The sequence below is a fragment of the Sinohyriopsis cumingii genome, chromosome 4, assembly GCF_028554795.1.
Source record: "Sinohyriopsis cumingii isolate HCF-2022 chromosome 4, ASM2855479v2, whole genome shotgun sequence".
In the NCBI taxonomy this organism is placed as follows: Eukaryota; Metazoa; Mollusca; class Bivalvia; order Unionida; family Unionidae; genus Sinohyriopsis; species Sinohyriopsis cumingii.
The window spans coordinates 82,012,390-82,040,024 of NC_142964.1; the positions used below are offsets into that span (position 1 = coordinate 82,012,390).

A 27,635-nucleotide genomic window follows, 5' to 3' on the forward strand; every position below is an offset into this window, starting at 1 on the left:
AATTGAATGTAATGTAAAATAAATGTGAGATAAGTGTATATGTTGTGGCTTTTATATTTTTTTAGAAAAGAAAAAAGTTCTCAGTGAACTAGTTTGACTTGTCTGTGACTGGAATGTAATCGGAGCACTTCTGTAAGACCTCACATTGCCACTATGATAACTTATATGAGTGAAATGTGTTTTCTTCCAATTAAATGATGCCTCCTTTATTGAATATTCAACTGAAGACAAATCTAATTCAATTATACAAATGTGACCATCAGGTTCTAGTATTATTATTGTGATACACAGTGAAGGCATTGGTACCCGCATATTGATTTTAAAAACAAAAGGCATCAAGGATATAAAAAATGTGCAAAACTTAGTCATTCGTTCATCAATTTATAATTCCTAACCTGATTGTTGCCAGGGGGTACCAAACAATGTCAATTTGTTAACGTTTCTAATCAAATGGAAGTTTCTTCAGACTAAAGTTAAGTAACATGGTTACCATATTTCCAAGGGCAAGTCTATGTTTTTAAGCAACAAATGTGATGTATTTCACCATCTTTGATAGTCTCAATAATTCTGTAAATTTTATTGTTACATCAATTTGAGCAATATATACAAGAGTTTCTCCTTTAATTTGTTTTGGAAATATTGAAATTTGACAATGTAAATACTAGACACAGATGCCATAGTTGTTCCTGAAATAGACTATTCAAGAAACTAGAAAACAACAGTGTGCAGTCTGTCTGCTTGTTTACATCGAGAACTTCCACCTGGTTTGAAATGCCAATAAAAGTTGACAATATTAGGAACTACCTGGTGACAATCAGGTTAGAAATTATACATTGATGAATGAAAAGTCATGTGTGTCTTGTATATCCTTGCTGCTTTTTGTTTTTAAAATCGGTCGGATGACACAAAATACGAAAATATTTGGACTACAAGTTGTAGCACTGCTAAGTTTTGTTGTCATTATATTTTGTGCTTGTGTGATTTTTTACGTAGCTTTAACAATTTTTCAGTCATATCGCTATGATGTCAGCAGTGTGGCAGTTTATAGTGATGTCTAGCACTGGGGCACCATGCTGCAGACATGTAGCATGATGTCCCACCCAGTCACATTATCCTGACACCAGGCCGACCAGTTCTAATACAAACCTCTTAATGCTGAGCACCTAGCGAGGCAGCTGTTAGTATCATTTCTGTAAGTGTTTGGTATGACTCAGCCGGGGATGAAACCCACGAACTCCCACTTTTGAGGCAGATGCTCTAACCACTAGACCACCGGAGCAGTTCATTATATTTTGTCAGTCAACGTGTTGACAATGCAGGGTATAACGAACATGAATATTCCTCACAAACTTAAAATGTGGCAAAAAGGAAAACCTTTCTATGTTTGACACAGTGTCAGACAAAATGGATGAAGTTATGACAGTATTATATCAAAATGTCTAATAAAATAAGCCAAATAAAACACAATTAAGGATTTTAAATTTATTTATGGCAAATGATTAAATAAAAAAAGTTAGTCTTTCAAATTCACAAAATCTAGTTTACAGCTATGCATTTAACATTATATCAGATCAATTCCTTTTCCCTGTCTATTTCTTTTCCTTGTCTATTCCTTTTCCCTGTCTATTCCACTTACGGCCCTGGAACATTCTTGAGAGAAAATGGTTCACACAAATGCATTAATCTAAACTTTCAGAGAACAAAGTCATTTACAGATTTATTTTAATATTTTTTAAAAAGTTTCATTAAAGATTTAAATGAATAAGCATCTATGGCTGAACTGGTGGTATAAACTTTAATATGGTCACACTAGCAATGTATCCCACCTACCTCTGCCATCAAAAGATTTCAAATATTTGACAGTATATTCTGGACCTAATATCCAGACACAAGAATATCACATTATATACAATCCCTGCATGTTGTTGTTGTTGTTGTTGTTGTTGTGGGGTTTAACGCCATTTTTCAGCACAATAGGCTATACATGGCGGCCAGTATTAATGGTGGAGGAAGAACCCGGAAAACCCCGGAAAGAACCACCGACCCACGAGAAGCTACTGGCAAGCTTTCTCACATGCCCACATTGGCTGAATCTTAGACTTGAACCGCCGCAGACAGAGGTGAGATGGCAGTGATCCGTAACGAAGAGCGCTTTAGACCACTCGGCCACTCGGGGCCCCATCCCTGCATGTAACAGTCCTTACTGTAAACACTAGCTGAAGCATAGATGACTGGAACTTGCTGACCAGCAAGTCTCAGTGACCTGGACCCTTGGTCAACGTATGCAGTCTTGAACCAAACTTACTGTGCAGAAACCATTTTTTAAAATTAGATTTATCATGACCATTAGACCCCATAATCTACAGGTTTCTGCAAAACCATTTTCTTTCTCTGAGCAAAAATGACCTTGACCTTTGAAGAACAAAATCAATAGGGTTTTCTTGCCCAATATGTAAGTCATGTATGAACTTTGTTAAGCCATCCACAAAGTTTGATCCATGCCTGTGATGTAGAAATAATGTTATTGTGTCGAAACAATTTTTCTTCATTTAGTGATCTTGACTCGACCTTTTGACGCAAGTATCAATAGGTTTTTTCCTAACCCCAAATAAAAGCCATCTAAAAAGCTTAGTCCAGGTCTGTGAACGAGAACTAATGTTACTGTATAGAAGCCATTTTTCTTCTTTCAATCACAGTGATCTTGACCTTTTGACCCCTAAAGTGACAGATCTTTTCTTTCATGAAGAACTTCCATGCAAAATCTGATGCAGGCAAGTTGTTGCTGTCGTTGTTATGGGGTTTAACAACATTTTTCAGCACAAGATAGGCAATACATGGCAGCTAGTATAACTGCTGGAGGAAGATCCAAGGAAAACCCTGGAAAGAACCACCAACACCCAGAGAACTACTGGCCAGCTTTCTCACATACCCACACTGGTAAAGCCTGAAACTCGAACCCATGCAGAGGTGAGATAGCAGTGATCTGTAATAGTAAGCGCTTTAGACCACTTGGGGACCCTGGTGCAGGTGAATACAATAGAACTGCTTGGAAGGAAATGTTTATGGACAGGTAGACAGACAGACCTGCCATAAAGTATGTTCCACAGCGCTATTTTGCTGGATTGGGAATAGTTTGAATACCATCACCTTAAGTGGCCAAATATGACCACATTTCATCAGCAATCATCATCCAATACTATGTGAATAAGAAAATGATTAATCAAATTGGGGTCCTAACCGCTTACCTTCCTAATAGGCAAGTCTTTGATGAACTGCATAACTGCATCTCTGGTATTTGGAAGTCTATACTGACCATTTGGCTTGTTCTTGTCAGAGCACACCTTGGCTAGCATCATGTTAGCAGCAATCCCTGTAAATACAGCAGCCCCTCATTGTAAAGCCCCTTGGCAGACTGTTCTTTCCCTTATAATTCAGAGTATGGATTCCATTCTTTGGGCTCAAATTTGCTTTAATATTGTTTTCATTTATTTTATTTGAGTTTTGGCAAAAGCAAAACAGTTATAATGTTTTGAAGCCTTTAAGTGCCACAACTCTAAGGTCTTAAACTAAAAAACAGAAAGAAGCAAAACCAACAAGTTTAGTAAAATTAGCAAAGAATTTATTTAAGTCACGAAGTGAAAATTTAAGAGGAACTTACAGTATTGTGAATAAAATCCTAAATATTCCTATATGTTCAATCACAAGTCCAAAAGAATAGTGTGTTCCAAATTAATTCCATTTACTGAATATGCTGTTGTACCATTAATCTTGAATTAGTTATGTACCAACAGTCTTGATGTATTACAATGATATAATCGGAATGTCTTTGAATGAATTCACAATAATCCAAAAATAGCGTTTTGATCCAAAAAATCAACAAGACTTTGTAATTCCAATGAATAATTTAAATAAATGATTCTTCTCAAATTATATCTGAACACCACAGCAAATGATTCCACAGAATGAACTTAAAACAGGAACGAATAATTTTAGTTGCCACAACCTTATATAAAATCCTAAGACAAAATAAAATGATCAGGATGTGGGTCACAATGCCTCCAGAACTTCTCAAGTTAATAAAAAAGGCTAGACCTTAAACTCAAATATCAGTAAATGACTTATTCATAATTTTCAAACATCACCAAACCTCTACCGACAATTATGGACAAGGGTAAAGCATGCAATACAAATTAAATATTACATAACAATAACATTGGTCATTTTATGGCACTTGTGAATGAAGTTTTGAAAAGGAGATTTGTGCAAAGATTCACACAAAAATGCTTATTTATTTATTATAAACGATAATTGTTGTACTGATTATTAGTAAATTTTAATTTTATAGTCAAAACTGCAATGTTGAGCTCAAGCTCCATGGAAAAATGACCTAAAAAGTTAACACAAGAAATTTGTAAAATGAATCAGATGTCTTATTTGCATTGCTGCTGCATTATATAAAAACTTCACACAATCATCAGGGCAAGAAAATTAGGTTATTGTGACATGCTTTACATTTGATGATGTACTTCTCAAGAAATGCTACCAATGATTAATGAACCCATGGAAGAAAAAAAAACAGAAATGGAGTTATATGCCAAAATTTTCTGGAGACAATTAAAAGTAATTACTGATTCTTGAATGAGAAAAATTGAATAAAACAGCCTCATTTTTACACAGAAAAAAAAGAAAAAGAAAAATTTGAATTTCAAGCCAGTTTTTGCTGCACTATGCATAACAGACTAATACATGAAAGTCACAACTTGAATTGTTGCACCGTGGTAAACTTTACATCACCACTGGAATGTGAAAATGAGTTCACTATCACAGGCATTTAGAGGTATTCCTCAAAAGAGAATGTGAAAATGAGTTCACTATCACAGGCATTTAGAGGTATTCCTCAACAAATGTGAAAATGAGTTCACTATGACAGGTATTTAGAACTATTCCTCAACACAGAATGTGAAAATGAGGTCACCATGACTGACTTTTAGAGGTATTCCACAACAAGGATTGTGAAAATGAGGTCACTATGACCAGCATTTAGAAGTATTCCTCTACATGATTGAACCTATTAGTTTCTGAGAAATGAAAATAAAATTCAAACATGTGACACTCACACCCACAACTATAGCCACCTCCCCAAAAGTGATACCCATGCTTCATGGGAGCTTTTCAAAGATGCTACTGCTGTGTCCAAAAAGGTATCCTGTCTCCTGTTTTTCCATTACCATGGGCTTGGCAAAAGTTATCTGCCTAAAATGAGGATGAACTGCAATGAATTACTCATCTTCTCTTTTTCTTTTCATTCTGCACAACTAAAATGAGTCAAAAAAAATGTACAAAAGGAAGCCATATTTAATAATAGCAACTTCATTTCTATGTAATCCAAATTAATCCCTACAACAAAGGATTGATGCATAAACTGGGATATGTACAAAAGGAAAGAAAGAAAAATACAAAAAAGCTAGTTTGTTATATAGACCTGCACTTGCAGTCAGTCTGGTTCTCTGTTCTATTCGAAACCTCATTTCTCTGACTGATTCATCTGCCCCAAATCCAAATGTGACCAGTCTGAATTCAGGACAAATCTTCCCACATTCTTGACAGGAAAAGCATTCAGTTTCATGGAGACTCTGTTCCCCAACCTTCTGGTCAGAAGGTCCACCTTCCGTTGTTTTAGTAGTTATTTCTCTCCCTGCTGAGTTATTGCTTGACATGCTTGAGTAAGTGATGACACACTCAGAACAAGACCCATTCTCAAAATTACTACACTTATTGGGCAGGTGTGAAATAACTGAATTACCATCATCAACACTAGCAGTCTGTGATAAAACCTTCTCTCTCAATGTGCTATTCAAGTCACACTGACATAATGTCAAAGACACATTCTGAGAATCTCTGCAAATATATGACCTTTCAAAGTCGGACATCTTTTCCCTTTTCTTGATATACTCTGTAATGTCAAGATATGCTTCATCAAGACTCATTGGGCAAAAGTTGGGATCATACTCGGCCATTATTTCTCTAATCTGCCGGCTTACAGATGTATATTTCTCAAAATTAGGTGGAACTATCACAAGATCTGGGCAGAGTTTCTTTCCAATGAAACCTGGCATGGCTGCTCTGACACCAAACTTCCTGGCATGGTAGTTAGATGTGGACTGAAACATAAATACACAAAACTCTGTACTCAGAGAGAACTAGCGACTCCTTGCATCTATTGGCATGACCTCAGCATTTTCTGTCAAGGCAGAAAAAACATCAGATGTACATTTCTCCATCTAAGGCAGAAAAACCCTCAACAAGAAACATTAGCAAACACATCTTGTGCAAGAGAGCCTACTATATTTCCCAAACATACCTTGATTAAGTACCAGATCTATTAGACATATTCAAGCTAAAGTATATGGACTAAGTACCAGATCTATTAGACATATTCAAGCTAAAATATATGGACTAAATACCAGATCTATTAGACATATTGAAGCTAAAGTATATGGACTAAATACCAGATCTGTTAGACATATTCAAGCTAAAGTATATGGACTAAATACCAGATCTATTAGACATATTCAAGCTAAAGTATATGGACTAAGTACCAGATCTATTAGACATATTCCAGCTAAAGTATATGGACTAAGTACCAGATCTATTAGACATATTCAAGCTAAAGCATATGGACTAAGTACCAGATCTATTAGACATATTCAAGCTAAAGTATATGGACTAAATACCAGATCTATTAGACATATTCAAACTAAAATATATGGACTAAGTACCAGATCTATTAGACATATTCAAGCTAAAGTATATGGACTAAGTACCAGATCTATTAGACATAATCAAGCTAAAGTATATGGACTAAGTACCAGATCTATTAGACATATTCAAGCTAAAGTATATGGACTAAATACCAGATCTATTAGACATATTCAAGCTAAAATATATGGATTAAATACCAGATCTATTAGACATATTCAAGCTAAAGTATATGGACTAAGTACCAGATCTATTAGACAGATTCAAGCTAAAATATATGGACTAAGTACCAGATCTATTAGACATATTCAAGCTAAAGTATATGGACTAAGTACCAGATCTATTAGACATATTGAAGCTAAAGTATATGGACTAAATACCAGATCTATTAGACATATTCAAGCGAAAGTATATGGACTAAGTACCAGATCTATTAGACATATTCAAGCTAAAGTATATGGACTAAGTACCAGATCTATTAGACATATTGAAGCTAAAGTATATGGACTAAGTACCAGATCTATTAGACATATTCAAGCTAAAGTATATGGACTAAATACCAGATCTATTAGACATATTCAAGCTAAAATATATGGACTAAATACCAGATCTATTAGACATATTGAAGCTAAAGTATATGGACTAAATACCAGATCTATTAGACATATTGAAGGTAAAGTATATGGACTAAGTACCAGATCTATTAGACATATTCAAGCTAAAATATATGGACTAAATACCAGATCTATTAGACATATTCAAGCTAAAATATATGGACTAAATACCAGATCTATTAGACATATTGAAGCTAAAGTATATGGACTAAATACCAGATCTATTAGACATATTCAAGCTAAAGTATATGGACTAAGTACCAGATCTATTAGACATATTCAAGCTAAAATATTTGGACTAAGTACTAGATCTGTTAGACATATTCAAGCCAAAATATATGGACTAAGTACCAGATCTATTAGACATATTCAAGCTAAAATATATGGACTAAGTACTGGGTATGTTAGACATATTCAAGTTAAAATATATGGACTAAGTACCGGGTATGTTAGACATATTCAAGCTAAAATATACGGACTAAGCAACAGGTCTTTTAAGCATATTCAAGCTGAGATACATGCTTTTCACTGAGTGAATTGTTTCTTTAGTTTTGATATACACAGTGACATAGTATTTCATTACATGCTGGGTTTGCTTCCATGTAATTAGAAATGGCTGCCTCTGCAAACGCATCCAAGGTTTCTTTCATGGAAAGGCAGAGGACATTTTGATAGCCCTTGTTTAAAGAATTTTACTGATGCGGGTTATTTTCCTCAGCAGTGAAATTTGGAGGGCTAAAATGTTTTCTCTTTTCGATTTTCTACTTAATTTCATGATTAAATGCATCTTTCTACAAATGTTTATTGACAGAGAATTATAAAATGCCATCGTGTCTTTGGACCAAAGATGTTTTGGAGTTAGCTTGAAAAGTGTAGAATGACCAAGTTAACCGCTCTGGTAGATGTTGTTAAACATTTTTACATTGAAATTGCATTGTCTCTAAACTTTTCTGAATGCCTCCAAGCTGGCACACAATAGGAAACACCATACTGTTTGTGAAACCATGATAATGAAAACATCGTATATTAGGTCCAAATTTTTTTTGTTCATGGGAAGGGAAGGGGGTGGGGTGGGGTAGAGCAAGAATTATCTGAAAGAAATAAATGATATTTTTTTTCTACTTTATGATAATGAATGTGATGGGATCTGAAATTGAATGACATGGATCAAAGTGTACTGATATCTTGACAAGGGTTTTTGCAGACTTGTTGGTATTGGGAAACAGGAACAAATATTTTTGTCTTAATACAATAAGGGTGTAAGGGATAATTTCATCCATACAATGTGTTCACAGTTGATTCAAATCAAACATTTGTGGGGTAACTTATAAAGTCACCCAACATTATGCATTTTCGGACTAGGTCACTGACATAAAAAGCAACACAAAACAAACTGTCAACATGTGGATTCAATCCTGCAACTTTGAGCTATAGATATCATACCATTCTAATAAACGCAACAACAGTGGTGTGAAACAGAGTTATGAAGTCAATGAAAAGTGTATGATACCTTTGAAAATCATCAGCAATTAACAACCTGCTGTAAGCAGATCTTGCAAGCTTTCTAAGTTGTAATTCAGTGTGAGGTTAATAATTGTGTCATAGTGAAATCAACTTTCTCACCAAGATACATCTTCTATGTACCCGGCAAGTTGAATCTGTTATCTTAATCTTTTGCAAATTTGATGAATTTGTAAATACCCATTTAGCTATTATTTTATGGAGATCAGGTGACAGATTACTGTTTCTTATACTTTTCTATGCAACAACCCTTACATGGATAAAGATGTTTACCTAAACCTACCACTAGGAAAATGTACATCAACATATACATTTTATTGTGGTTTTGGATTGCTTTGATGCCTAGCTATGTAAACATGTCTTTCAAAGGTAAAATACTCCAACATTTCACCAGTGATCATTCTTAAACAAGGTGTGATGGAAGGGTAACAATATATATCATATCAACTCACTTTTTAGTCAAGTCCAACTGGAAACAACACAGATCTTGATCTGCCATCCCACAAGGCACAAGCATATCAGGGTCTATTCTGTTTGCTATAATGATCACTCCTAACAAACCACACAGGCCCAGATCTGCAGGTGCATTATGCAATGGAAAATCTGGGTCTGCAGTTGGACTTTACTTATACATCAGTATATACAGTGGGGCAAAATGAAAAACATGTTGGGGAATTCATCCAGGATTTTATTTTCCAGTGTCTTATGTAATGCAATTTATGCAAAACTTCAATTAAAAAATAGAACAAATAATAACTGAAAACTTGCTAAAACTAAGGAATTGATATTTCCCCTCTTTGTGAATTCCAAAATCATCACTGGATGTCCCAATTCTCCAATATAAATATTTTGTGAGATAAATTATAATTATTTCATTAACAAACCAGCATGGAATTTCCCCCAACAGCCATGGGCTTATCCCTAAGACTGGGGTTATCCCTCATTTCCACGGCTGCATAGAAGGCATCCATGTCAATATGGACAATAGTGTAGCTTAAATCTCGTGCTCTCTCCAGTTCTTCCAAAAGCATATCAGCCTGTAAAATACAGCCATAAAACAATAAGATGACAAGTGAACCTGGTATTTATCTACGATCAAATTGGGCGTTAATGTAAAATAAACACTAGAATCTAAGCAATATGACCATAGCATATTGAGATCATTTCTATTTTGCAGAATATTAGAACATTCAAGGCAATCAACTGGTGTCTATTTCATAGCACATCAGAACATTCAAGACAATCAATTGGTGTCTATTTCATAGCACATCAGAACATTCAAGGCAATCAACTGGTGTCTATTTTATAGCACATCAGAACATTCAAGACAATCAATTGGTGTCTATTTCAAAGCACATTAGAACATTCAAGACAATCAATTGGGGTCTATTTTATAGCACATCAGAACATTCAAGGCAATCAAATGGTGTCTATTTTATAGTACATCAGAACATTCAATGCAATCAACTGGTTGTCTATTTTATAGCACATAAGAACATTCAAGGCAATCAACTGGTGTTTATTTCATATCACATCAGAACATTCAAGACAACTGGTATCTATTTTATAGCACATAAGAACATTCAATACAGAGATGTGGCATCTATTTCATAGCACATTAGAATATTAAAGGCAATCAACTGGTGTCTATTTTATAGCACATAAGAATATTCAATACAACTATATGGCATCCATTTCATATCATAACATTCAAGCAATCAATTGGTGTCTATTTTATAGCACATCAGAACATTCAAAGCAATCAATTGGTGTCTATTTTATAGCACAAAAGAACATTTAACACAATGATGTGGCATCTATTTCATATCACACCAGGACATTCAAGGCACTCAAACAGCATCTATTTTATAATACATAAAAATTGTCAAGGCAATTAATGGCATCGTTTTTAGGCACATTAGAACATTCAAGGCAATCAATGAGCATCTACTGGAGAGTACATTTTAACATTTAAGGAAATCAAGAGGGATTTCATGTTTTGATACAGAATGAAAATCTGGTGCTTTTGCATAATGTTGTCCTGGAAGTTGGACATTACAGACATGTAGGTTGCTTAGAAATGTGACATGACTGTTTATAATTCTAATGAAATCTCAGGGATTAAATGATTAGACCAAACAGGAATTGGAGTTTTTCCATATACCTGAATGAGAACCTCATGAATTTCCTGGGAGACTTGTGTATCAAAATGCGGAGACGTACATCTTGCAGATCAAAACTGATGATAAAATCTCCCACCTGTACAGCGCTGAGATCCAAGCATGGCTGTCTCCATTTCGAACTATAATGCCTGAATGACAAGGTTATGAGTATTCAGATCTCTTATTGGTCGAAGTATCTCGCTTCATCATGTCACCTGCAGCCCTCAGAAAATGCACTTACCTCTAGGAAATGGGCTTTGTGGATGGTTTCTGTAGTTGGTTTGTACTCGTGCTATTCTACCTGTTTTTCTAATCTCCCCTCTGAAATGAGGGTTGGGCTCTAGGTTATTGGACCATTGTGAGGTTTGACATTTTGGCACTCTTTTTACGGACATACTCAATTTGACCATTACAGAGCAGGCTGGAAGTGGCTATAATCTGAGAAAGCATTTATAACGGTTTTAAAGGAAGGCAGACATTGAGAGAAAAAGCATCTCTTTGTGAGAGGTTTATATTCATTGCTGAATTGTTAAGTGTGTTGCACTGCTCTATTCATCATCTGCAAGGCTTGAGCACAGTATGGTTCTCAATAGAAGAGCATAGGCTGTGCTTTGAATGCTGAAAGGGAGCAATCGATACTAAGTCACGCATGGGTCCTACTGCAGTGATAAAGTGGGTGTTGAGAAAAGACTTCAGATATATATGAAAAGAGAAAGGTTTTAACATTCCACAATGCCTCTGTTAATGTCTGACTTAACCAGACTGGGGTAGTTGGGGCCAATGATGGAGTCAGTGAGCAAAATCAGAAAACAGCTTCAACTGATGTGCAGAAGGCAAAGTCCTCTGCACATTGTTGGGTTGAGCATGGAAGATGCTGCTTGTAAGCATGAATCCTCAAACACAGAAAAGCAAAATGGCTACAGAAGCTTCCTGTGATGAATGTGGCAAACTGGCAAAGCAGGCCTAGATGGGTAATGAATAAGGCTGAGGATATAGTCATGTTGTGATATGGTGATCTTTAAATGCTCTGAAATGACAGAGTATCTGTTATTGTGACGGTGATCAGTTGGTGCTGGCTTGCAAAGAAGTCAGCATCAGTGCTGTGTCAGTCAGCAGTACTTCCAAAAGTCTGGTACTGGGTGAAGAGTGGCGCTTCGCTGTGTCTGGTGCCAGGCACACCAGCAAATAAGACAGAGCTGGGGCTGAGGCTAGCAAGTCCATATTTTGGGTGTTGTGCCATGAATTTAAGACAGGGTATTCCAGGAAAACAGATCACTGTACCTAGACTTAGAAGTCAAAGGCAGAGATCAAGGGTGTTTTAGAGCTGGTGTGAATAGGCGATATCTGATGCCAAAGCCTGGTTCTGATAGTCCTGAGAATGCCCACTGTAGTCAGTAGTGGGATGTGCTGGTATATCCACAAATGCTTGACAGAGATCATAGATTAGATTGAGTGTTGCTTAAGCAAAGTATTATACCCCACACTGCAGTAAATTAAAATGGTTCTAACACACTTATCATATGACAAAGTTGGAAAAGTGAAGTGTGAAATATTAATTTATGACATAGTTAAAAAATCTGACCCAAAATATAGCTCAAGTGAACTTCATCACTCATATCAGTTTTTACTGTATACTAGTGTGTGAAAAATTCACTTATACTTATTCAAATTGTTCCGTTATTCAAATACAACTGTTGTTGACAAATTTATATCCTCCAGAAAGCACATTTCATTTTATCCAAGCATTTTTTCCTAATGAACAAACAAACCTCTAAAATACCAGAACTACTGCCTGAAGCACTATTACTAATGAAACACTATGTATATACACAAATTATGTCCGAGTATTAAAGCTCACTGATTTTCAATGACAGTATCAACATCGTGTCAGTCAAGTCTCTTGATACACAAAAATACTCATCAGGTGAAAAATCTCCAAACTGCAAAAGTAAACAAGTCCTGCTTTCTCAAACCAAAGATAATTAGGTCCAGTCTTTGATAGTTGTCACATGATCTGCAATTATCCATTCAGTGTGAATTGGCTTGATTAATGATGTTGCAATGTTCACTAATACAGTGCATTGATTGTCAGCAATAACATGACTTGCTTAGCATACCAGTTTTAGAAGTTGTTGTTGTTGTTGTTGTTGTTGTAGGGTTTTAATGCCATTTTTCAGCACACGATAGGCTATACATGGCGGCCAGTATAAATGGTGGAGGAAGAACCTGGCAAAACCCCAGAAAGAACCACCGACCCACGAGAAGCTACTGGCAAGCTTTCTCACATACCCACATTGGCTGAATGTGAGACTCAAACCCATGCAGATAGAGGTGAGATGGCAGTGATCCGTAATGGAAAGCGCTTTAGATCACTTGGCCACTCGGGGCCCCAGTTTTAGAAGTAATTTAAATTATTTTTGTACTCTTTATTTATTGCCAAGTCTAGTGGTTGAAGTTGTTTTGTATAGAGGCAAGGTTAAACAAGTGATTCAACTGTCATTCAATTAAGTTAGCATCTTTGCACTTTGGAGGTCAACTTTAACCTCCTACCCCCTACCCCCCATGCTCATTGGATTTGCTAGATTTGGAAGATCAGCCTTTGGTGACATTTTTTTTATATGTATTGGAAAGTGCACATAAAGTCCTTAGAAAATATCAAATAAACTAACCATTTCCAGAATGCCTGAACAGGACTACAAACAAGCACTTTTAAATAATTATGGCTGACTAATTGAAAACATGTACCGCTTCAAGTCCTTGTTTCAGCTGATTGTCATTGATTTTCTGTATCTTTTCGTGCTGCTCTTCAATCCTCCTGTTCACTTGCTCATCCTTTTTCTGCTCATTCTCATAGAAACGTGAACCTAGGACAGAAAAAAAGTAAATTATTGTTTTGTCTGCATATGATGTTGCTACACATTTTGGTAACTTTACTTTCATGTCTGAGAGGCTTGCATATATATTCATGATGCCAAGCTGCATGAGCTATAAGATAACTGACATGGTTTGTGTTTGGATTTTTAGCCTCTAGTGGCTTCCAGGCATCCAAATACCTCCACATGCAGACTCTGGGACTCAGAAGTAAAATGTGTCATCACACATCCCACAGTAGAAAATGAGTAATTATTTGGAGTTACAAACATCTAGTGCATCTAGGCACAAGTTATTTATCTTCTCATCTCACCCAGACTCATGACTGGTCATCAGAAACAATTTCCCATTATTAATTTTCCACTTGATTTCTAACATTTCTTTTGACATCATAAAAATATAAAATTTGTTGATTAAATTTACTAGTTATGTCTATAAATACAACTGGCCGGATGGACTGGCTTCAAATTCTTTTGCCCTAGTTCACCATGAAATTGGATGGCATTGGACTGGAGGACCTGTGTAAATTTTGCACACAGTGTGTGAAGTGGAAGGAAGGGGTGGAGATGGGCATAGGTTCCTAACCCCTCACAACTTAATATAAGAGTGTACTTGGCCCAGGCTTCTGGGTCCAGGAGTGGGGAGACAAAGGTGGGCTGTACTGTTTGCTTTTCTACCTTGTTGCATAAGGGTTCACCAATGGATGTCCCCAAAGTGCACAGATCTGGTGAAAGACTGGCAGATAGACAGACCACTCTGTATGAAATATCTGGCCTCTTTTTGACAGCAAGTCATAAGGACCATGTTGGGAATATACCTAAAATAATTGGTTATCTTCTTCAGAGCCATCTGCAATGGTTGCATGTATAGTATAGTGTAGTGCGGTGTAGTTTAGTATAGTGTAGTGTAGTGTAGTGTACTGTAATATAGTATAGTATAGTATAGTATAGTACAGTATAGTATAGTACCGGTATAGTATAGTATAGTATAGTATAAGAGAAACTCACTGAGATCATTGGAAATAGACTCTGTGATCTTGATTATTTGGGCTATGTGCATACAAGGGAGGTAAACAATGGTTGGTAACAAATTCCATGCCCAGATGGGCAAAATGAGGAACACTGTAACTAAATGATTACAATTTCATTCAAATGCAAAACTGCATGAGCAAGAAAACTCTTATAATGTTGTAATGACTCTACCTGCTGTATAATAATAAATGCAGTCTCCATATCCTTCTTTATTTCTCAAACCATATGCTATTCCCATTTATGTATACATTTTTGCACATATCATCTGTTAAATAAAAAATCAGTAGATTAGTCCCACTTTCACAAGACCAATTTCACTCAGGTCTCTCCAAAGTGCTATTCTGATTTCACGCAGGTCTCTCCAAAGTGCTATTCTGTCGTGTGTGCTGATAAGCCACTTACCGAGAACTGACTTAAGGGTACAAGCTTTCGGGACAACCAATCTCAAATTAAATTTCCACTGTCCATATCTTTGCCGTTTATGTTTTGCATACTTTGTAACACTTCTTTCAGCACCAGCCATCACCATATGAACATTAGTAACACCATTATTCATTGGAACTTTGGAACACATGGATAATGTCACTCAGGAACAAGGTATTCCCATGGGGCATTTTTTTAAAGATTGTTTTAACAAGAGGTTACAAACACTGGCATTGTTCAGGTACTTAATGCAGCAAACCTTTAGCTTGATAGCAATCTTTAAAAATGCAAGATTACTTAAGATTACATAATACTTTTAAATGTGTTACATCAGACACGTGGGGAAAAAATTAGGCATTTACTTTAAGATCTCTGAATTTACGCCAGAAGTTAATGAGGAATAACTGAATTAATCAGCTTAATAACTGTAGTACAGATTATATCTGTTTGCTTGCAAACGAATGTCCATATAATAAGTCACATAGACATATACATCAGGGACTTTTTTTGCTTTTTTGATAAATGAAAGATTCATGAAATTAGGTACCCATGAATGTGTACTTTTTTCCCAAATTCACAAAAATTTCAAACCCACAAAAATAAAATGTTTCACAGCAGTATAATGTACTTGAAACCCAAACCGAAGGAACTTGTGTTAATTCTGGTTGGATAGGGATGTGAAAAGAAGTGCTGATTAGGTCAACACTGATCTCAAATTCATCCCTCTTTATGGAAAGGACGAATGAAAGTGTTGTGTCTATTTTAAACCTTGGTGTGACTACTGTATTTGATGAGCTGATTGAGGTCTATTACTGGTCTGAGTTTCCCATTGGCTTCAGGACACTGGAAACAGCCTGGAGTAAATTACTGGTGAGTTCGTTTGCAAGTTCTCTCCACTGCTTGCTGGTCAAGTAACAATGACATCTCCTTCTGCAAAATTCCTGGCCCCTCCTGGATTGGACAGTGTGTCCAAGGGGAAGGGGAAGACTTCGTGTGAGGAGGATTAATCAAAGAAATCTAAAGCCCCCTCTCAAAACAACTTGGACAGCTCAATCATTTTGTGGAAAAAAGTTGACCCATGACTGCCAAAAATGAAGGAATGTGGCACCAAAGAGAAGGCTTTCTGCAGATGAACAGGGTGGGAAGTAATTGATGGATGTTGGGAGCTTTGGGGACCATGCTTTGAAACTCATTTTTTTTATTGCTTCCTGATTCAATGGGCCTAATGAATGCCACCTGAAGTTTTCAAATGAGGTTGAAACTCCTGCTGTTCTACAGTGTCTGGCATCTCATCTTTTTGCTGTAGATTGTTCCTCCACTGCAACTGAGACTGAATCTGTGCAAGTGCCAATGCATGTGGCAATGCAAGCTGGAGAGGCAGTGTTGTACTGCCTGCTTCTGCAGATCCTTTATTCAACCATCATTAACAGCATACTGAAAGGCGTTGCATGGTAAGGAATGATGAGGCTTCAATGCGGACAAATGGAGATAGGCATCTCATTGCACTAAACTGGCTGAAACCATCAGGACATGGCATGGCACTGACCATGACGAATCAGTTTCGGTTCATTTGCAAGGTCTGGAATTTTGTTTTGCCATATACTGCACCATGCCTCATAGTCTCTTCACGTCAGAAATATCCGTTGGTGTGGACATTTCTTGTATTGCCTTGACATTTATATGGTCTGCTTTGACTAGTTGTTTTGTGACCATGAAAAATGATTTTAGTCAATCCCACTTCTTTCTTGTCATCATTTAACATGTTTGATGCATCGTTTGTACAAGTTTTGCAATTTTTCTCATCAAGTTTCACTTCTTGTTCAGAGCTTCCACATCCAGCAACAATTACATCATCCGATATAGTGAGAACACCATCCAAATCTCCAAGTGCTTCAGGGAGTTTTCTTTGAAATATTCTGCTCGAGACCTTTAGTCCAAATTGTAACCTTGTCCATCTGTAATTGACCGAATGGTGTAATTGATTGTAGTTGGCTCGCTTGATTTCTGATCAAGTCTCACTTTCCAATATGCCTCAAAGACATCAAGTTTACTGACAATGTATTAGCAAGTTTCAGTGACATGTCCTCAAGTGTAGAAGTTTCACATGTTCTCATGAGTGCAGTATTTACTGGCTGTGAATTTATGCAAATACGCAAATTCCATTCTGCTTTCATACAACAGCCATCTGACCAACACACTTAGTTGGTTCAGTAACAGGTACTAGAATTTCTCTTTCGACTAATTTATCTATTTCTCTCTTCACATCTTCTTGGAGTGGCAACTTTCTACATGGCAATATTTTTGCTGGAATTTCACTGTCGACTGTAAGAGTTGCTTTATCTAGATCACTGAGTCTCGTAGTGTCAACCATAGCAATATATCTGTCACTGTTAACTGTAATCAATCCCATTTGCTGAATAGTAGTTTGCAATCAAAGGAGATTTGTGTAGCCATTTGGTACAATTACTAGAGTAGCAACTGCTTCTACCCCAGTGCTCAGGTTAATAATTTTCACTTCTCCAAGTGGTTTCATATGTGACTTATTCCACATTTTTAAGGTTAGTGTCGTTGGCCTGATTTGTTGTTTGCAAACATACTTCTTGCAGATAGTGTTGATGTAGGTGCCACTATATAACTAGAAATGCACTTCACAATTTGATATTCATTAATGCAGAAATTCTACTTGTCTGACTGGTTTCTATGGTATTTAGCCAGTTTTCATCATCATCTGTTTGTTCTTTGTGCATTGTACTAGCACTAACAAAATGGATTTTCTTGCATTTCACTTTTAAATGATTTCTCTCTTTGCACACGATACATGTTTTGCCCCATGCCAGACAGTTTTCCTTTTTAAACTTTTATTTGCATCTGCAGAAATTGCATTACTTAAAACATTAACCACTGGCAGTTTTTGTCGTTTCCGCCTGAAATTCGAGTAGGAAACACATTTTGAAAGCTATTCCTGAATACATCCTAATACACCAACTTCCAGGTGATTTTCCAATAACCTAATGCCTAGTTGTGTTAGAAACATCATTTTTCATTGGCTATTTGGCTCACACATGAGCAGATGGGTAAAAGTTGGATTATTTTTTTTGCTTAACGGAACCATTATTTTTGTATTGAGACCACTCTTTATTCCAAATGCCCATCTTAACCTATGTTTTGCAAATATTCATCTGTCTGTTTGCAGTTCATACCGGTCTGCCTTAAATGTAAGACCAAAAAGTCTAAAATCCGGAGATAAAATCGGATTCCAACCATGGGTGAATTTTGGGTGGAAAAAAATCGGGTCCAAAAAATGAGGTTTCTCCCATGTATTTTGTAGTGCAACTAGAACTTCCAGAATATTTGGTATCATTGTAGAGCTACATCTGTCTACCTTTCTATAATACCACCCACTTTAGTGTATCATACATGACCTTGACGCAACGTAGCTCGACAGTAGGCTACTACCTCCTGCTAGGGGTTAATGTGTTAAGAGAAACGCAATCTTTAACCTGAACTGGTGAGGACGGTTTATTTCGTAGTTTGCCAATCCCAGGTTGACTGTTATTGTCTCTTTTCCTTTGGCTTCGGGTTTGTACTTTAAAGTAACCCATGGAGGGTTACTTTATTCACAGCCTGACATATTTTTATGGTTTTGTCCAGGTTTAACTTGTCTTCTCTGAGTAAAAATTGATCATCAATATAAAAAAATATGCAGTCCCTGCACAATGCAAAATTATGACCATTTGTACCTCATCATCTTTATCAGTTGCTCCACTTGCAATTAGGTAAATCTGCACCTGTCTTTTCAAATGCTTAAAGTTTTCTGAGACATTTCCATCGGTTACATTTAATACTGGCAGTAAGCAGATGTGCTTAGGAGACCATTGGCCATGTTATCAATAACTTTCCTGCCACTAAACCAGTAGTGTGATGAAGGATGCAATATGGGAAACTTCTAAAATCAGTTTACCTTCAAAACTGCAGAATTATCGATGCATCCTTAGTTGGTCACTGCTGCCACCATGTTGATCTATTGTCCACTAGTATGGGACATACCAGTCAGCTGCTTAACAATCAGATAGTTCTCTGAACAATAAAACTTGTATTAGGTCATCATGTACATACTACATATTCCATTATAGTCTAATAAAAGAAGCAGTCATGTGACTACAATGTGAAGCTGAATGAATCTACTATGCTCTGTTTCAAAATATACTACATTATTTTATTCAACAAGTGTTTAAAATTTTATTTTTTATTAAATTACTTTGTTTGCATGGGACGAGATTGATATAGAAAACGTAGACAGAATGTGCAGTAACTCAGGTAGCTCTAACTCCAGTAGCCATTATGATGCTCTGGGATTTAGCCTACAAGCAGCTGCTAGAAGGATGGCAGCTTAGCAGGCTTCATTGGGACGCTCTGGGGTTTAGCAGACTTCATTGGGATGCTCTTGGGTTTAGCAGGCTTCATTGGGAGAGCACTTAGTATTTGCAGAAGGTAAAGATTAAAGGCAGTGCTATCATCTGTTTTGAGTAGGATGTTATATCCCTGACAGATATGCTACAAAAACTTCATCTGCCACTTGGACTGATGGCTGTACAAGTGCAACAGCATGTTTTGCCTACATGGATAGCCACCAAATGTAATGAACAGGTGTCTGGAAGTCATGGTGGTTATATGGCATGGTTTGACATGGCCAATCAGCTTCATAGACACGCTGGTCAACAGCCAGGGTGGCAGCATACAGCGCTTATAGATGGTCATAAGGATCATCAAAATCTACCATATGCCTGGATTTACATGTCTGAAGGTCATGTTTGGATATGTAGGGGGACTAGTGCTAACTAGGCTGCCTTAATAAATCACTGGAGCCATGCGACGTATGAAAGGTCAAAAGATCACCCCAAAACAGCAAGTATGTCATTTCCAGAACCAGTTGATGAATCTGCACTTCCATTGCTCCTTTCTCTTCCATTTCTAGCTGACCAGATGTTATGGTTGTAGTTGGCATATTCTGCATTTTGGTTGATTGGGGATATACCATCATGGCATCTCCTACTATACAAGCCAGTGATGCCACCTTGGGACAAAGCTTCAGGACCTCACTCACTCTATGTCCAGCACCTCTGCATTACTCCTTGCTCTAAAGGCTTTTCTGCTGTACCATGGACTAAACTCCCTCTGCAGTGCTAAAAAATTCTGATAGCCCAATGTCCCTCTAATTTTAGTTCAGGTCCATCATGTATTCAGCGTGAGGTGCCCATCAGGCTTGTCGAAGAAAAAAGTTTGCCTGAGGAAACTGATCATGCTGATGAAATGAGTAAATGTACTTTCAAGATTTTGACATAAATGCCATTACAGCACAATCTAAATCAATTACCACTCTCCTATGTAAAATTGAGATTTGATTTTAATCAAATGGAAGCTTTGCTAAAAATATGATTTTGTACTCCCAAACCCCCTGATACAGTTGTGTTTTGAGAAAACACAATTTTCTGTCAAGTTAGATGTGTTGACGGTTACAGTGGATGAACCCATTGTGCTAATTTGCATAGGTAGGATCTGGAAGCAGAACAACCCATTATAGGTAAATCAAAGAGATGATAGATGCATGTACAAGAACAAATGTTATTACATATTATTGCCTTGAACGAGAATGTTTAAGCCACTATGTATATTTTCACAAGCTTGTAAATAGCGGCAACATTTCTTTAAAGTCCAATTTTACTGCATATGTAGAATACAAAGCATCATTTCAGTTATGGGAATAGTGTTCAAGTGTAATTCAATTTTAGTAAATTTACATGCGAATTGTAGCTATTGCAACATTGTGTAACAATATCAAAAAAGAGAAAATTTTGTGGAAATTGGAGTCTGGCATACCTGTCAATTTTTCAAAAGCCAGGTAGGAAGAATAACAAATAAAATATTGAGATTTGGACCTAAAATGGTGAGGTTTTTACGTGGCATTTTTTAAGAGCCAGTTTCAATAAATATTGACCAATCTTCCAGGTCCAATAAGGTGAAATTCTCAAAGTGCATGCCAGAGGCGCCCACAGAAACTTTTTTTTTTTTGGGGTGGGGGGAGACACATAGTGGTCAGCCATGAAATTTTATGGCTGTAGGCCAAAATACGTTTAAAGGTGAAATTGGGGGACACAACTATTGCCCCCACCTCTTGCCCCAATGTGCAAGCATCCATGGGATGCACAATTTCTCCCTGTGATATGCCTTATTTTCCCCCAGGACGAGCCCCCTTTTTTTCATATTCTGGTCAGCTGTGGCTAAACTACATAATAGCTAAAGGTTAGACTTAAGTATAGAAGCATAAGGCCAGTGTGACTAATTAACAGTTAATCTTTATCATTGCATTTTTCTTGTGAAAAGAACATCCCTTTGGATATACTTCAAAGAAACCATGTTCTACAGTGTGTGTATGTAAGCACCAGCAATTGATTGCCAAATAAAAGATGCCTATTTTATTGTAACTTACAATGCCTAGGACTTCATTTTAACAGTTCTAATCTGCAGTCAAAAGTTAACGTATATGTGGCAACTGTTTTTCCTTGTTCTATATCCCACCTTATTTCCTTAGGTTTACTCTTAAGGAATGTAACAATGTTTACTAAATAAATTTACTTAGATTTATTTCTTCTGGGGCATATATACTGCATGGTATATTTTGTTTTATTCCTTCTTTTAATTTAATCATGGTACTTAAAGTTTACAGTAGAGAAATACCAGTTGTTTACTGGCTGAGTTTCTTTGGCGGAAATGGAGATGTGATTTTGTTTGCAGAAAAACTTGTACAGCATTCACGGTGATCATTCATGGGATTTAAGCTAATTAGTGATAATTTTTTTTAATACTATAGTACTGTTGTAGGGGTTTAAAACATCTGAGATATATGTGAATATTGTTTAATCTTAACATTCTATTTAGTGAAGAAAAAAACTTTGTAGTGTGATATTAATTATTTCGTCACAACAGTATTCACAAGTGATAAAATAGAATATGGCATCTGTGGATTGCATACAAATTACAATTTATCTATTTATGGATGTTTTTTTCCCTGAGAAATGAAAATTCACAGACATAATTGTAATAATCAGGAATTCTCTGCAAAAAATCGGGAGATATTATGAAATCGATATGTTGGTGTGGAAATACTCCAAAAATCGATAGGTTTTTCTCCCGGCTTGAGAGTTGACAGATATGAACTGTCCATGCTTGTGGAATTTCAGTCAGGGCTAGAGTTTATTTAAGACACCAGCCTGGGGCCTGTGCCTAAAATAAATTTTCTTTGAGCTCTGCTCTGACTATAATATGTGCAAACACTGCAGCTCAAAGTGGAGATACATTTAACCAGATATGTCCCATGCACTCAGTAAATTTATTACTGCTGTTCAACTCTGAAAGAACAACAAAATAAAATTAAGAAATTAGCCCAACAGAATGGACCTGTACAAAAAAATCAACACTTGTTACTTAAACAAGTGAAAAATACAGTGTTTATGAATAACAACAGTGAGCAAGAATGACAAGATGCTGGAACACATGGTCAGAATACACCACTCCCTCGATAACTCACGCCATGATAACTCACAAACCCACTTATAACGCGGGGTCAGGTGTGGATCCCATTTTTTAAAACCAGAAAATACACCCCCCAAAAAACTGATCCCTATTTCTTGAACTTGAACAAAAATCGTGATCAAAATTGGAAACTGAAATGTTGATATATGGCTAGTTTTATGGTCGAAAACAGTAGATATGACATGGAAATTTCAATCAACATTTTGAAATTATCAACTTATAATAAGAAGCCATATAATTAGTTATATTTCCTTTCCTAATGACATTCTTATTACACCATAATTAAAGATATATAAGGAAATTTCGATCAATGAAAATGTCACTTACGCCTAGTGTAGACAGTATATTAATAATTAAATGCCAATTAAATAATTTTCACTAAGTGAAATTTGTGTTTTAATTCTATCATTTAGTTTTGCTTAAGTGTAATCATCATAATGCAATGTGTATTTAAACGTAAAATCTGTCAATTTATGTAACAGCTATGTCCACAAGCATTTCTCTGAGAACCTAATTAAGTGCCGACCATGTTTTGATAACTAATTTGCGGAAGTATGTTTTATTATTGTATTGAATTAAAAGCTGGCCTCACGTTAATTATGTCTTTTGAATCAAATAAAGGAGGTGGAATAAAAACAAAGTTAAAAGGCATGCAAAGCCTATACACTTAAAATCTAGCGGTGTCGGTTGTATGTCAGGTGAACTCACTCCAGTTGGATCAATTGAACACTGTTATAAATGTTATTGTGTATGCAATATAAACTACCCTAAATTAACCGACTCATTCACAACTGTGATCAAAGACAGCAAAGTAACCAAGCGAAACAAATACTTTGGAAAATAAAGAGCCAGATTTCACAGATACAGACCATTGTGGGCAAGTGATTTTCAGAGAATTCCTGAACTGGCACTTAGAGATATCCTCAAGAGAATAAGAAGTTTCACTATTACTTTAATGAAATCACGACATCAATATTGCATTAACTCAACAATACAAAAATTGAGTTTCAACACAGTAGATTATCTCACAAAATAAATGTCGATAGTTTTAAAAAAAGGAATCTTATTTGGTGGTTTATCAACAAATAGTCTAGTTCCCTGCTTCGTGGACTCCTGACTTAATAGTATACTATTAAATACCACTTTGGGAACCAGACTAATCAACAAAAGAAAAAGCAATGACGTAATACACGTTTTCACTCACACGTGATGGTTGTTGAAACCAGTTGGAATGATCTTTCACATGTTACACATTTTGAAAATAATTCTTATTTATACAGAATAACTTCATTAGAAAAAACACGCAATTAACAATTATTATCAATGTGATTGTTAAACGAGGATTCAGTCATTAAACAGCCCAGTTCCATACCCCTCCTCAGAGTTTTCTCAATGTATAAGAAAATTTATTTCAATTTTTGGAGTCCCCCCCCCCAGTAACTCACATCCTCACTTATGGTGCAGTCTATGTTTGTGGACCCTGTTGTGCACGAGTTATCGAGGTAGAGATGTCCTGAGATCCACAACACTGAAATAGCGCACAAAATTATTATCCAAATTAAAAGAAGCTTTATATGTAAGAAAACAGAAATGTATACAAGGCATCGAACCCTTTGAAGCTTCATAAATAATCTGGTTGATTTTCTCTTTATCCAATCCTTCCATCCCTGCCTTGTCATCATTCAGCAGCATCCGACTCACAAGTCCTTCCTGGCGAGATGCACCATTTCTGGAGGGCAGTTCTCTTTTAGGACTGTGTCCTGTAGCAAAAAGTGAGTGAAAATTTGCAACGTATTGGCCTGTATTGCATTGATTTTAACATGAAGCAGGTGTTCAATACTTAAACTGTGCTTATCCTGCTGGACAAAGGGCCAAATGTGACTAAAATCTTGTTTTGTTTTTTTAAAGCTGCTTGTCCTTGGCAACCTATGAGTTGTCATTAAGTCATTGAGAAGAGCTGACAAGTGGATTTTTCAAGCCTCATGACAGATTCTGCTTAACACTGACTCTTGACTACTGTGTGGTTGGAAAGAAAAAATTTCTAAGCATGGATCACAAAATCTTGAGCCAAGACTTGAAATGCAATTTTTAAACATTTTTTTTAATCACTTTAAACAAAGTAAGAATCGTTAAAAATTATTTTTCAGGACAATCTTGCCTGCTTGATTTCTTTGACATAGCTGTATGCAAAATGCTGTACCAAAGATTGTGGTTTTGAGCTACAGTTTAATGTTTTGTGCCCAAAATGTTTTTATTATACAAGCTACAATAAGCAAGCTTATATCACCTTACATTCAAATTCATAGATTATGTAAAACCTCATTTGTTTCGGGGGCTCATAAAGTAAGTGTACCTGGAGCAATATTGAGAAAGACTGTGCCCTGCTCTTTTTTGTGAGCACCATTCTAATTTTTCACTGGTTTGCCTGTTTTTTTATATATATATCTATAACAAATCTTTTAATGTTGAAGCTTGTTATTTTTTTTACATAAGCACTTTTAAATTTCGTTCAGATCTTTCAGTATTTGTAAAGTGTGGTTATTATAAGTTACTAATGCATTTTGAACTCTTCTCTTTGCTGTTCATTAGGATCAGAGGAACCTTGATGAGCATGCATTATCCTAATTTCCTGAACAAAATACCTACTGATAGATAAAGACCTAAGAAACTACCAGACAAAAAAATATGTTCATGAAATTGGCAAACAAAGCAAAACTACTTTATCTATATATCACAGAGATGCTCCCACGATGTTATCATATGGGGGATCTGCCCCCTCTGTCATAAAACTAAGGAAGGGTAAAACCAAAACGAGGGGGAGGAGGAACCAGTCATAGTTCAGCATTTATATAACACTTCAATATCTATCTTTCTTCCTGCTCCACTATGTAAGACCCCTACTGAAATCCAAATCATTAAAAGATGTTGCCTCTAGTTGTATAAGCACTAAACTGATGATTTTTCTGAGCTTAATATGTTCCATATCTCTTTCTGAATATTGTTTTGTGCTAAGAACCCATTTCACCATCTGCTGTTTGAAGGGACATATACATAGCTTGCTTAGCCAGCTGAAACAAGTTTAAAAACTGTTTTTTTAAATATTGTTGTCATGTACAATTTTCTCAAAAATATTTTCTTTTCGATAAATCTACTCCAAAATAAGATTTTTCACTAACATAAGGTCTGCCACCAAAGTTAAACTTTCTTGAATTAGCACTCAACTGACTACTATGCCAGATTTACTATTGCATAATGATGTAGTAGGATTATAAGTCCATTAATGCCATTGTCTACTTGTTCAAAACTGAGGTATTTTTGTCAAATAAAAAATATCTTTACTACTTAATTTCATTTTTAGATTCTTATTTTTTATATTTATCATAACGTTTTGTTAGGGCTATATGGTTTTTGTAGTGTATAATTCCACAGGACTCAATTATGACAAGAAGAAAAAACACAAACTGCACTCTGCAAGTTGTCTGTATTTTTATTCAGCTTGACTGTCTGCCTTTTCTATCAGTGAAATGAGGGTTCAGCAGATTGCCATCTGTTTTTGTCCACCCAGCATGTACATCAAACTGGAATTTAACACCATTTTTGGGTTCAAAATCACAAACTGGTATCTCCTTTAACACTTTCCCAGCTCCAGTATGATATACTTCCTAACTTTAAAAAGTAAATTGCCTTTATCACTATGATCACCCAGTATTTGCCACACAAAAACAATCATTTAAAGATGGACCATGCTTAGAATCAGCGATACTGAGTCTTCTAGATAGCCCATATCATAAACACACTTTTGACAAACTTCCATGATGCAAGATTCAAACTACAACATAATACTTGTTACAATGTATCAATCAGATTTAATTTAACAACAACAAGCCGAGCCAAAGAAACCAGATGTGTAAACAGTTACAAAAAATACACACTGCGACAAGAACTATAATATTTCTAATGGCTTGACATACATCAATGCAAGCACTTAAAGGGGGGACCTGGAAGCATCTCTGTATATCATATACCGTAATTGCCAAATGATTCAAACACCAAATGAATACCAATTTTTTCTAGCAAAATAAGTATCTTCGATAATACTTATCATAAAGTCATCTGCCAGCCTAGGTGGCAATAAGAGTGATCTCTTGATACCAAGACTGATGACAAACCTGTGAAACCATCAGTTACTACTGGAGTGGATGGCACACTCCCTAAATGGATGTAACTGCGGTGATGCAGGGAGTGTATATGTGTATTAGGATCAAGTATCACTGGTTTCTTCTTCAAATACAATATCTGATCATAATACCTTAGGAGAGTAGATAAGAGGTGGAGTGATATACATCCCCTTACCACGAAGAGACCACCTCCAGTCCTTTTAGGTATGTAAGACAGCTGCTACATAACCCAACTGGAAAACAGATACCCATGTCAGGAAGCTGCTTAAAAGGGAACAATTTTCCCTCCAAATAACTCCAGCAGATGTTGTGAAAGCTGCATCCTTATGAAGTTGTCGAAAGAGCTGGGAAGACAACCTCTTGTGCCACAGCTATTGATCCCACTAGATGTTGTGAAAACTGCATCCTGGGAAGACAACCTCTTGAGCCACGGCTACTGATCCCACCATATTAAGCTGAGCCTTTTAGAAAAAAAGATCTCTGAGA

General features: G+C 36.2%; 1 protein-coding gene across 1 annotated transcript in view; it reads right to left on the reverse strand.

The window, feature by feature from the left end:
- LOC149801546 (uncharacterized) overlaps positions 1 to 27,635 on the reverse strand; it is an 84,940-nt gene that overhangs the window by 41,800 nt on the left and 15,505 nt on the right. Inside the window, exons 3-7 of the mRNA XM_089955744.1 lie at positions 24,582 to 24,731; positions 13,802 to 13,920; positions 9,779 to 9,931; positions 5,483 to 6,161; positions 3,246 to 3,370 (exon numbers count right to left, since the gene is read on the reverse strand). Coding sequence (XP_089811870.1) covers positions 3,246 to 3,370; positions 5,483 to 6,161; positions 9,779 to 9,931; positions 13,802 to 13,920; positions 24,582 to 24,731 — 1,226 coding nt within the window. The remainder of the gene's footprint in view (positions 1 to 3,245; positions 3,371 to 5,482; positions 6,162 to 9,778; positions 9,932 to 13,801; positions 13,921 to 24,581; positions 24,732 to 27,635) is intronic.